The sequence below is a fragment of the Electrona antarctica genome (genome assembly GCF_951216825.1).
Source record: "Electrona antarctica genome assembly, chromosome: 3".
Taxonomy (NCBI): Eukaryota; Metazoa; Chordata; class Actinopteri; order Myctophiformes; family Myctophidae; genus Electrona; species Electrona antarctica.
Window position 1 is genome coordinate 26,097,445 of NC_136808.1, and position 12,867 is coordinate 26,110,311.

Genomic DNA, 12,867 nt, shown 5'->3' on the forward strand with positions numbered 1-12,867 from the left:
TAACCTCACACATTTGAGGCTATTTTCGGCAAAGAGATAAAAAATAAATAAACAAAAGAAAATAACAGTCCAAGTAAAGAGACAACTCAGTTTACTACGTCTAGAAAGGGTAATATTGTATATCGTTGCTATCGGGCATCAAAGGCATCAAAAGTATAGATCCACAAGATCGAAACACTGTGCATTTAGAGACGTAGATCTGCTACTTTTGAATTTAAATCGTGAAAAGTGAACAGTTTTGGACATTTTGAGGTCTCCATCCGACATATGAACTGTGCGTCATTGATTGATTCCCCCAAAAATAAGGAACAAGAAAGTGTGTCCCTTATCAGTTCAATAAGACAGTGGTTGTGGTTCCCAAACTTTTTCATGTCAAGGACCCCCAAATTGACACTAATTAGCCCTGCGGACCTCCATTAGAAAAGAGTAGCTAGCAGTAGCAGTAGCTATGAACAGCCGCCTCTTAAGGTCTGATTTCCACACACTCCTCATCCCGTGCAAGGCTTTCCAGGCAAGTGCTCTCCTGTTCAGTTGAGGCAGTCCAGGAGAGTGGTATACATATGCAGTACAGTGGTTACAGATGCACTACAGTGGTCTACAGATGCACTATAGTTGTCTACATATGCAGTACAGGGGGTCCGTACACTTTTCCGACCAGTCATTGGTCCAACATGCAGAAAACGACTGAATTAAAGTTGGCGAACATGCATTAAGGTTGGCGACCAGATTAAGGTTGGAGAACATGCGTTAAGGTTGGCGAACATACGCTGCTCCGTGCTTGCGGTAATGGTTAGTTTAGGGTTTGAGGTAGGTTGTCGGTCTACAGATGCACTACAGTGGTCTGCATATGCAGTACAGTGGTTACAGAGGCACTATAAGCTGTTCCAGAGCCTCAGTCCCCCAGGCTGTGAAATAGCTTGCCCCTACCCCCTACACATCAGAGCTGCCCAGTCAATGGATATTTGTCAATCTGTAATAAAGACAAATTCCTTTGTCTTAAGACTGTGTGGTCTTTAGCGACAGCTAAATTCAATTGTATTTGAACCTGTACAGCACTTTGGGTGACCTGGTCATTTTGTGTTGAGTTGAGTTGAAATACAGTACAGTGGTCTATAGACACAGTACAGTAGCCTCGGAAACCCAGACGTTTTTATTTCCAGGGAGGAAAGAAAAGTCTGGGTCCGAGTCCACTTCAATTCGGCATAGAGTAGCGCAAACATCGCTCACTCTCTGCTGATTTCTGATCGTCTGCACCTTTGTTAAATTGACACACACACGCACACATGTACACACACACACTCCTCTCTCTCTTTGTCGCTCTAAGTAATTAGTCTCATGTCACGCAGCTGCGCATAGTTTCTCCCGGATCCTGCCGGGAGCTGCCTATGCCATAAAAAGCATAGGTGAGTTCCAGGCTACAGTACAGTGACCAATGTATGGGGTCTATAGATGCATTAGTATAGGTTGTCTAGAATCAAATGGTATCTGAGCGTACCACAGTCTCCGAAAGACAGTCTCACCGGTGTTCCAGCCAGCAATTCCGCAGGTTTCATAGGGGTAATAAAACGTAAAAAACACTCTTTTGACAATTTATTTTCTTAGGATCATCAAAATCTGAGCAGTTGAGACAATTAACAGTCTAGGTCCATACTTATTATCTATATAAATTATGGATAAGGGGTCAGAACAGCTTGGCCTTTTCGGGGAGGGGTCAGAATAAATTATGGACTTAGACCTAGACCTAATTATTATTAGAGGTCCTATGGATTATTGGATGACAAAATTCCAAACTAGAAACAAATAAATAGGGGGCCTTGGGCGTAAAAAAAATGTTGGTGTAGGGGGGTCCTACACCAACTTTTTCTTTGGCCACTCCCCCTGTGCAACATGTGCTGCTGAAATGCCTTTAATTTATACCCACAGTCAACTGATCAGTGGGTCAAAGCAAGAATGCAGAACTTTCCTTATCTCGCCCCACCAGGCATGCCAGTTCTGTGGGGTGGCCCCACCCTGTACACTATAAATGTTATGCTATACTAGGCTCTGGCACTTAATGCAGAAAAATGTCCTTTAATTACTACATGGGCCCGTTTGTGCTACCAACTTATGAAAATGGTATAATTACTACAAACGTTATATCAGGAACAGAAACGCTCAGTGACACAGACAGTGACTCCATACCAGAAGTCCTAATTAGGCCTAGCTGTTGGCGCCCACCAAGCCTCGAGTCCTTGGGTTATTCTATGCTGAGTCATGTTATGACCTAAATGACCCCAAATCCATATACGGGAGATAAGATCTTATCTTCCATTTAGGTCATAACATGACTCAGCATAAAGATTTCTCAATTTCTGGTTGTTTTTTGCTGTTTGTCCTGAAATTGAGCCCAGATGTGCTTGAATCTTAATAATAACCACTTTAATGAATTCCTTGGGTCCAAATTATATAGAAAATATGGTCATTTGTCTTTTTACTTCAAGAGTTATGGTAGGCTATTTCTATTATCTCCATCTTATGGTTCGTTTTGGGATAGAAGAAAGGGTTCAAATGAACCCCTTGTGACATTATTTGACCTGGGCAACCAGAAGACATCTTAACTGGACAACATAAGGGTCCTAAAAAGCATGTGGGAAAAAAAGGATATATCTCAAACATTTTGTACAAAGAGAAGTATAGACAGAAGCTTGCAACGCGTTGTGAGTGTTGTGTGTAAAATCAGTCGACGACATCAAGGCAGTATTTTTGTATATTTAGTCGACGAAAACTAGACTAACACTAAAACATTCCAGGCGACTAAAATGTGACTAAAACCAAATGAAAACTATTCAAGAGACTATATATGACTAAAACTAAAATCTAAGGGCTATATCTTGCGCCACCCCCTAACCCTTATCCCTAAACCTATTTACCATTTTTTACTATTTAAAAAAAACCTTTTAAAATAGTTCAAATAGCTTATCTACAAGCTCACAATGTGTAGATGTAGATCGGCTAGTTGAACTATTTTAAAATGATTTTCAAAATAGTAAAAAATGGCAAATAAGTTTAGGGATAAGGGATAAGGGTGGCGCAAGATGGAGCCCTTTAAATCTGCTGTCAAAATCAACACTGCAGTCGCCAGTGAACTCAGGCTATATTAGCATTAAAAGGCCAGATGTCAGGATCTTGCATGATCCACTGAACAACGTAAAGCTTTCACATGTTTTAATGAATGCTTACAGTGACCCATTTGGCTTCCGGCCTCTGGAGGACTTCTATTTATATCTCATCTCATCGCATCTCGTCTTTTTGTTGTCATTAAATGCAACTTTAATCACTTAACCCTTCTGGACGGGAATTCACCCCTCTTGGTGTTTTAAAGCATTATGTTATGCTTTAGCTATTGAAAAATAGCAGATCTACAAGCTCATAGCATTGTCCCTGCAGTGTGATATGTCTTGTTGCACGTTGGCCCACGTTGACCCTATAGTGATTCAACGCATGGAATTCAAAACACACCAAAGGGTCGAGACGGTTTTAGTGTTAACTCCTTGCAACTGTTTGGACCCAAGGAGTTGCATGGTGACCCTTTGGTGTGCTTAGGGCTTAAGTCGGGGTGGTGGTAGCCTGGTGAAACCACTCCCCCTGCTGACAACATTTGCATTCTGCCAGAGGGTGAGTCTGGGCTCTCAGGCAGAGACGATATACTCCGGTCAAATTCTGGCCGGAGCAATATGCGGCTGTATGGGGCCGCTAGAGGCGGGATCAACGCAAGACTTATGACATATTGAAGCTGTGCCACAGCGCAAATGTAAACACAACCCAACAAGACTACAACTCGAAATTATTATGGAGATATCAGATTTTTGTCCCGCTGCTTCCGGGTTCATCGTTTCTGCCTGAGAGATCCCAGATGCAGGCAGGAGGAGGGAACTTGTGAACTCAGTACTGCCGCAATCTGGCCCCGGAAGCAAAGGTTTAAGTTAAAAACATTCGCTCTCTCTCTCTCTACGTCGTCCTCAGGTGTCTCTGCGTAAAACACCAAAAGGGGTTCCCGTCCTGAATAGGTCTAAAAGTGGTTAAAATAAATTAATATATAATCATGTTGATATCTCCATTGTTCCAGGAGCCCATGTGAATCATGTTGATATCTCCATTGTTCCAGGAGCCCATGTGAATCATGTTGATATCTCCATTGTTCCAGGAACCCATGTGAATCATGTTGATATCTCCATTGTTCCAGGAGCCCATGTGAATCATGTTGATATCTCCATTGTTCCAGGAGCCCATGTGAATCATGTTGATATCTCCATTGTTCCAGGAGCCCATGTGAATCATGTTGATATCTCCATTGTTCCAGGAGCCCATATGAATCATGTTGATATCTCCATTGTTCCAGGAGCCCATGTGAATCATGTTGATATCTCCATTGTTCCAGGAGCCCATGTGAATCAAATGAATGAATATATAATCATGTTGATATCTCCATTGTTCCAGGAGCACATGTGAATCCCGCCGTCTCCCTGGCCATGGCAGTCTTGGGCAAACTACCTCTAAAGAAGTTCCCCGTTTATGTGGCGGCACAGTTCCTGGGCGCCTTCTTGGGGTCATGTGTTGTCTATGGATTGTATTACGGTGGGTAAATATTTATTATATCACATAAAAGTATTCACCACTATATGTGGGCAGAATTATATTATGCTTGATAAAAATGGGAAAAGAGTATAGCTCGTTCTGGAAAGATATCGTGTCATTCTTTTCTACAAACATAATCATCTAATTGAGCAATGTACTTAAATATATTGTTGGAGTATTATTCTTTTTTTTTTGCAAGCACATATAACCTCTCTGCTGCATTTCTTGCACATTTGAGTTCTCTACATTTTCTAGGAAGGAACTTTTAGGACGCGAACTTGCAAAACAAATATAGCGAAAATAGTCGAGGCTTGTAGATCTGCTATAGATTTCAAATGTACTTTGTAATTTGTACATTTGATACTCGAGTATTTTACTTGAGTATTTAACTTTTGTCCACCACTGAACATATGCAGCTGGCGGGATTACACAAAGCCTTTGTATCATAAATCGTGCTGTATATCGATGCACTGTAATGTAACATGGTATAAATCCTATAAGCTTTTTATGTCTTTTCCCACAACAGATGCTTTGATGGACTTCACCGGCGGGAAGTTGGACGTTACGGGTCCAAACGCCACGGCCGGCATATTCGCCTCGTATCCCGCCAAACATCTGTCGGTCATAAACGGATTCGTAGACCAGGTATATGTGGTGAATGTTGTAAAAAAGTTTTTTTGGTGATTTATATTATTGCCACTGTCAGGTGGAAATCTTTAACGTCCAACATTTTTACTTCACAGTAAAAGGAAAACAATAATAATCTGTGTTCCAATGGATGAAATGTCGTTAATTAGTTTATAATACTTTTCAATGGTCTAATATTTATGAAACCCCACAGACAGACATGACCTCAACCTGGTGTTCATTTTTAAGTGGTGCAACCACTCCTATGAGGGGCTATGTGTGTCCCTGGCTGGCTGGCTAGCTAGGAGCACCCACCCACCCACCCACACACACACACACCCACACACACACACACACCCACACACCCACACACACACACACACACACACACACACACACACACACACACACACACACACACACACACACACACACACACACACACACACACACACACACACACACACACACACACACTATATATGATGCTTTTGGGTGTGACAGTACAGTACAGTGACAGTACAGTACAGGGGTAGAGGGACCCCCTGGAGACCCCCACACGGTAACTCTGTCATTTCTCAACAGTTTCGGACGCCGGGCTTTGCTATTTTTTGCAAAAAATAGCAAAAGTAGCAGATCTACCAGCTCAAAGGGCATTAACTCTCTGAGTCAGGAAGTAAAATCCGCGATTGTCATTTAATACCAAAAACATACTTTTGATCAGCGAAATACTATCGTTTGGATACATCAGACGAAAACCAAGCTTGCATTTTGGTCTAAAAAGTGATTCCAAGAGATATTTACGTTCTAAGTGGCTGTGTCCAGCAAGCCAGCGGAATTTTCATTTCCGGTTTGTGACGGATCTTTTCACGGGATCGAAATGGGACTGTTACGAGGGGAAACTGGACACAGCTAAAAAGGCATGATAAGGCGTCGGGGTACATACGGAAAAAGGTGTTGAAAGGCGTCGTCGGTAGTCGGTGAGTTAACTGCAACCTTTGGTCCCAACAAAAACCACAAAAAGTTAGAATATGGACATATGACGTTTCTGACCGACAGCGACGATATGAAACATGAACATGTTGGAGAACCACTGGTGTGTGACGATATGAAACATGAACATGTTGGAGAACCACTGGTGTGTGACGATATGAAACATGAACATGTTGGAGAACCACTGGTGTGTGACGATATGAAACATGAACATGTTGGAGAACCACTGGTGTGTGACGATATGAAACATGAACATGTTGGAGAACCACTGGTGTGTGACGATATGAAACATGAACATGTTGGAGAACCACTGGTGTGTGAATAGATTCATAATAATGTGAGCATGCAGCTTAAAGCTGTCATGTGTGTATAATGCGAGCATAAATGGAGCATAAAGTGTGTTAGGTGCTGAAGTAGCCTACCGTATATGAACGACAACAACAAACCATCTGTGATGAATACCCAGGAGCCACGCATGCACGTGTTAGTGTGCGTGCGTGCGTGCGTGCGTGCGTGCGTGCGTGCGTGCGTGCGTGCGTGCGTGCGTGCGTGCGTGCGTGCGTGCGTGCGTGCGTGCGTGCGTGCGTATCTGTATTTGTAGAGGGGGGATGCATAAGGGTCAAAGTAGAGCTTACAATGTAATTATTAACCAAACCATACAGCAATGTATTGTTTAATATGGCTGTTATTTGCAATTGACTTATATAAAGTTGAATTATATGCTTCCATTTCCTGAAATGTATATGTTTTTGGGGAATCCTTCATAAATGCTAATAGCTAGCAGCAGAGAAAGAATTAATGATATAGTAAAATGTTGAATATGAGTGGTTTTCCCCTTTAAGTAAAGGTAGCTGTATAGGCCTACAGTAGGCTACCACAAAAATGATAAGAAAAAAGTCCTGTATTCAACATTTGACAAAAGTATGGCATGAAAATAAACTTTTAATAGCCAATCTGTTATAAAATAGGGGTTAATTGGTTAATGTATATGTTTTGTTTTGTAATAAATAATAATCTAAATCTGCAAAGTAATTACAATATTCATGTGGCTGTTTAATTCCTCATCAATTCCCAGGTAAAGACATTACCTCAAAATTGCACTTATAGTTACAGTACTTGATTAAATGTACTTAAGTTACTTTTGCAGCACTGATGACAGACAGGCCATTAGGGTCTCCATAACATATGACCATATATGGGAGGTATGCGTTAAAGCTGCTAATGTAGCCGTCAACCATGGGAAAGGGGAAGCCCCCTTAATGAGCTTAAGCACAAGAGTATAGGAGAGGTCACCACCAGTCCACCACCACCACAACAACATCCTCTCAAAACAACAACTAGAAAAAGTGCCCCTCTGGGCATAGGTCTCCACCACGCCAGGTCAGGTTATTAACGTTGCCGGAGATTAGCTGGTAACAGACGGACGGACGCGCGGACACACGGACGGATGGCAAAACATACTCTCTCCCCATGCCTTCGGCCTGGTGGAGACAATAGAGGGTATGCACGTGACATCATCATCAAACCAGGAAGTTATGTAGGAATGCCTACTCAGTGTCAAAAACTACTTTCTGGCCTCGACAGCCCATACATCCACACAGACAAGTCATATCTGATTGCATTAAACAACGTTAAACAATGGTAAACTCACTTTGCATGTTGCTTTACCACTCGATGTGCCATTCACTTTAAGCATGCGCATACCCTCTATAATAACCATGGAAACAGGCAGGGACGGCTCCAGGGGGGATGGGGGGGCTTTAGCCCCCTCTGGTGGAGGCGTAGCCCCCCCTAAGCCCCCCCTCACCACAAACCCAATTGACTGACTTCTATGCAAACCAAAATAAAATGTATGTGTAAATGTAAATGCAACTAAAATGTATTTTGGCGGGCCTTGATGCCGTCGTAATGGCAGATTTTACACTTGCTAAAAATAGCAGATCTACAAGCTCACAATTTTCAGCATGCAACCCCAAGAGTAAAATGACTTCCTAACATTTGTGTCTAGTTTTTATTTGTTGACGAAATTGTCAATATATTTAGTCTTAGTTTTAGTCATCATAGCTTAGCTTTCATCAGTGAAAAAAGGTAGTCGACAAACATTTTTCGTCATAGTCCACGGAATCAACACTGGTAAGTCAGGACTGCCCTTTTACGATCCGTTCACTAATGCGTTCTGTTCCCCCCAACGCAGGTAGTAGCGACCGGTGCCCTCGTCCTGTGCATCCTGGCCATCACCGACGGGAAGAACATCGGAGCTCCGCGCGGCATGGAGCCTCTGTGCATCGGCCTGATCATCATGGCCATCGGCGTGTCCATGGGCCACAACTGTGGATATCCCATCAACCCTGCACGAGACCTGGCGCCACGGCTGTTCACCGCCATGGCCGGCTGGGGGATGGAAGTATTCAGGTAACCGTGACATTTTTTTTTTTTACCCTCTTTTCTCACCCAATTTAGTCGTTATGACAATTGATTCCTCCCCACAACCATTTGTGTGTTGTCACTGCTGTCGTATGGCCTGGCCCAGCGAGCGTGCTTTCTGTACAGCGATACGATACGTATCACAATACATGGTTGACCGTACGATAGATGGTTGACCATACGATAGATGGTTGACCACACGATACATGGTTGACCATACGATACATGGTTGACCATACGATACATGGTTGACCATACGATACATGGTTGACCATACGATACATGGTTGACCATACGATAGATGGTTGACCATACGATACATGGTTGACCATACGATACATGGTTGACCATACGATACATGGTTGACCATACGATACATGGTTGACCATACGATACATGGGTGACTATACGATACATGGTTGACCATACAATACATGGTTGACCATACGATACATGGGTGACTATACGATACATGGGTGACTATACGATACATGGTTGACCATACGATACATGGGTGACTATACGATACATGGTTGACCATACGATACATGGTTGACCATACAATACATGGGTGACTATACGATACATGGTTGACCATACGATACATGGTTGACCATACAATACATGGGTGACTATACGATACATGGTTGACCATACAATACATGGGTGACTATACGATACATGGTTGACCATACGATACATGGTTGACCATACAATACATGGGTGACTATACGATACATGGTTGACCATACGATACATGGTTGACCATATGATACATGGTTGACCATACGATACATGGTTGACCATACGATACATGGTTGACCATAAGATACATGGACGATATTGGTTCATTATGGCGATAAGATTCAATGATTTGAAGTCGATAGAATAACTATTTAGCAAATACATTAAATATGTGTGAAACTTGTGGATAGTGCAGGTTTTTTAAGGGAAAGATGTATTATTTTGGTGAAAATAATGATTCTGTGGCAAATATATGGACATTGTATTTGAACACATATGGACAAACCCACACCTTGACATGAACACAGAGAACAAACACATTTTTCGAAAGACCAATTGTAGCGATATGGAATGGAAAATAAATTAAACACATCTGTTTCTTTTTTCTTCTGAAAATTGCTAAATACAATGCACAAGTACTTAGTATTGATTAAATTGATTATTTCCATTGGAAAACGATACGATACAAAGTCAGAACGATACGATACGATATTTGTTGTTTACATATCGATATACGTTTTAAAAAAAATTCAAATCGATATAGTTACTACATCGTTACACCCCTACGGACAACACTGCCGTCACCATATTTCGAGCGACGCCCCTCTGCACTGTAGTTCACTTCCCACTCCTACACCAGAAGATGTGTATCGTTCCCCCAGGCTTTCATTCTTTTTGAGCCGAATGCCAACGAAAATAAAAGCCTGGGTACAGAGTTTACTGCTGTTGTATCCTACTGACTCACCTGGCGTTGAGGAGCCCCCACCGGGAGGATGTATAGATCCATCGTCCATACTCCTCCTTTCATTCTACAGCGAAGAATATATAGGGCTCGAGTGGTTAAAAGGAAGCATGCCATTGTACACATTTTGAATGTATTTTTGCCTTTCGTACTTTGTGACTGTTTGTTTTGAGACCCCGTAATCACTAGCATCCTAAACTATAGTATTAATGTCTGAATTATTCATGAAATGGCGCCTGTGAGACTCAATTCATATACAACATGGGCAAGACGGACCCTGTCCCGTGCAAACAACAAATGATCTCCATGCAAACGACACGCCACATATAAATTAGACACGAGATGAAATGTGGAACAAGCAATGCTTTTCCATGAGCGTGCCAAAGAGGCTGGTGGCTCCAGAAACACTCCATGCTGCTCCTGCTGTTCTCATTCCCAGTAGACGCCTTATCCCCAGTAGACTTACAGTTAGACGAGTAACGTGAGAGCCCAGGGACTCCATCACAGAGGCTGCGTGGCCTCGTTCTAAAGGGGGGGATTTATGCTTAGTTGCATGCCAGTATTGTGCACCGAAAATGTAAAAGCTGGTAACACGCCGCTATTTTTGGTGCAACTATTATTATTATTTGGTGCAATAACCCATTAAGTCATGTTAAATCAGCAGGCCAAGGACCCCCAAAAACATATAGTATTTGGCCACGTACCACACATTGGAAAAGGTTTAGTGGCAGGGACCCCCAGAAGAGAAGACATTTTCAAACACTTTCAAGATTAAAAATAATAATAATCTAATATAGCAGATGTACAAGCTTGTAGATTTCTTCTTTTTTTTTGTTTTGCCAACGCTAAAATCTAATATGACACAGATTCTTTCACGATGTTAATGGGATAAATCAGGTGCTATATCCCTGAAGGAAGGAGGAGCCGAGGAGGCTCCTTCGCTGCTCTCCTCACTCAATCCATTTTTTAATAACCAAGTGTTTTCCCTTCTGCATTCTGGGAGGAAAAAGAAACGAGCTCTGGGATGCGTGAAGTGAATGGAGTGGGATCCTATGTACCGTACATGACAAAAGTATTAAATATGCAATAGCTTCCAACTGAAATGGCACATGTGTGGATTCCCTCACTTGAGGCGGCCTATTTTGTTCCTCCCCACCCTGCAACACATAATATGCTCCCACAATATGAGTCAATTTAGTCAACATATTATTCACAAATGCTCATATTTCTTCCAACTGCCAAGCCAACATCCAAGCCAACTGCGAAAATTCAGAAGGTTGACTGTTGACTGACAGTACAGTACAGTACAGTACAGTACAGTACAGTACAGTACAGTACAGTACAGTACAGTACAGTACAGTACAGTACAGTACAGTACAGTACAGTACAGTACAGTACAGTACTTAGTTGCAAGTCGCATCCTCTGCCCTTGTTCTCTCTACAACTAATGAATTATGGTTTGGAATTTGAACAGGATTATAAAGGTGTACTGAGTGATGGTGGCCACTGGCCTACTTGGAACACCGCAAGTTGGAAATGAATGCCCCACCCAGATATTATGTCTGTGTCCCTTTTATGCCCAAATATGGAGTCTATGCAGACGTCAGAATGTCGCCAGAACAGGCCAGCTCCATATGGACACTGGGCAGTGGGGCAGGGGCCGTGTCCAGAGCCTGGGCAGAGAGAGGCCTTTTTGTGGCGGTTCTGGACAACCGTGGGTCCGACACCACGGGCACTGCACCCCCCATGGTGGTGTGGAACGCATGTGTCGAATATGAAAGTACTGCATTAGTGTCGCTGGCCGGCGTCTGTCCAGCTGCAGCACTTCTATTTCTCGCTCAAATGTTTTCAAAAACATTTTTGAGAGCAATGTTTAGCTGTAAATGACATTGTGTGTGTGTTTACATGGCTGTCATGTTGGAAACAGCAGTAAATCAAGCGGCTGCAGCCAGGTGCTCCGAGGGTTTGATTAGCAAGCGGTCTGTTATAAAGCCGAGCGGTCTGTTATCAAGAAAGAACACACCGCTGAATTCTGCGATTGACCAATCAGAATCAAGCATTCAATCAAGCCATGTAATAAAGTTAATTAATAGGCCTATTAGCTATGATTCACTAGCAGTGAATCATAGTTAATAGGCCTGTCAATTAACTTTAATAGACCTATTGCTTACTCCACTATACGCACAGGTATTCAAGCCTCAATTCGTACTGAAAAAAACCAAACATCAAATAAATAATTAAAACCAGCGTTGGGCAAGTTAAGCTACATGTAGCTGACCCACCAACACTGGTTTTCGCCTTGTTTTCATAGACCATGGCTGCTTATTTCTCTCACAAAACCTGGCAACAGCATCCGGGTGGAAGCATTGGAGAGACTCTGCGCCAGTGTGAACTGTTCCCGTGGCTATGGCTGCAGATTACAGTGTCTAATCCGCCAGCCCTCCTGTGGTCTACATCCACTTCCTGGGTGCTTAAGAAGGAGATAAACATGACCTACTCAGAGTCACTCGCTTTACTTTCCCATTGCATGTGCATGCGTCAGCTCCTGTCTGTCCACTCAGGCCCTTTCGCCAGCCGTTAAAAGATCACACCCGACCCGCCACAATTAATGACCAGGAGGAGGAGGCCTCCCTCTAATCCCTGCCTGCTAGCTGCTCATGGCAAAGACTCCTCGACAGGAACATAACCCCGTCATTAGCCCTAGTATTAGTCAAATGACAGAG

At 42.8% G+C, this 12,867-nt stretch overlaps 1 protein-coding gene across 1 annotated transcript in view; it reads left to right on the forward strand.

Moving 5' to 3' along the window:
• The window catches only part of aqp9b (aquaporin 9b), a gene marked incomplete at its 3' end in the record, with an annotated part of 28,882 nt that overhangs the window by 13,743 nt on the left and 2,272 nt on the right, over positions 1–12,867 (forward strand). The window contains exons 3-5 of the mRNA XM_079497192.1: positions 4,477–4,614; positions 5,141–5,259; positions 8,429–8,646. Of these exons, the coding sequence (XP_079353318.1) occupies positions 4,477–4,614; positions 5,141–5,259; positions 8,429–8,646 (475 nt within the window). The remainder of the gene's footprint in view (positions 1–4,476; positions 4,615–5,140; positions 5,260–8,428; positions 8,647–12,867) is intronic.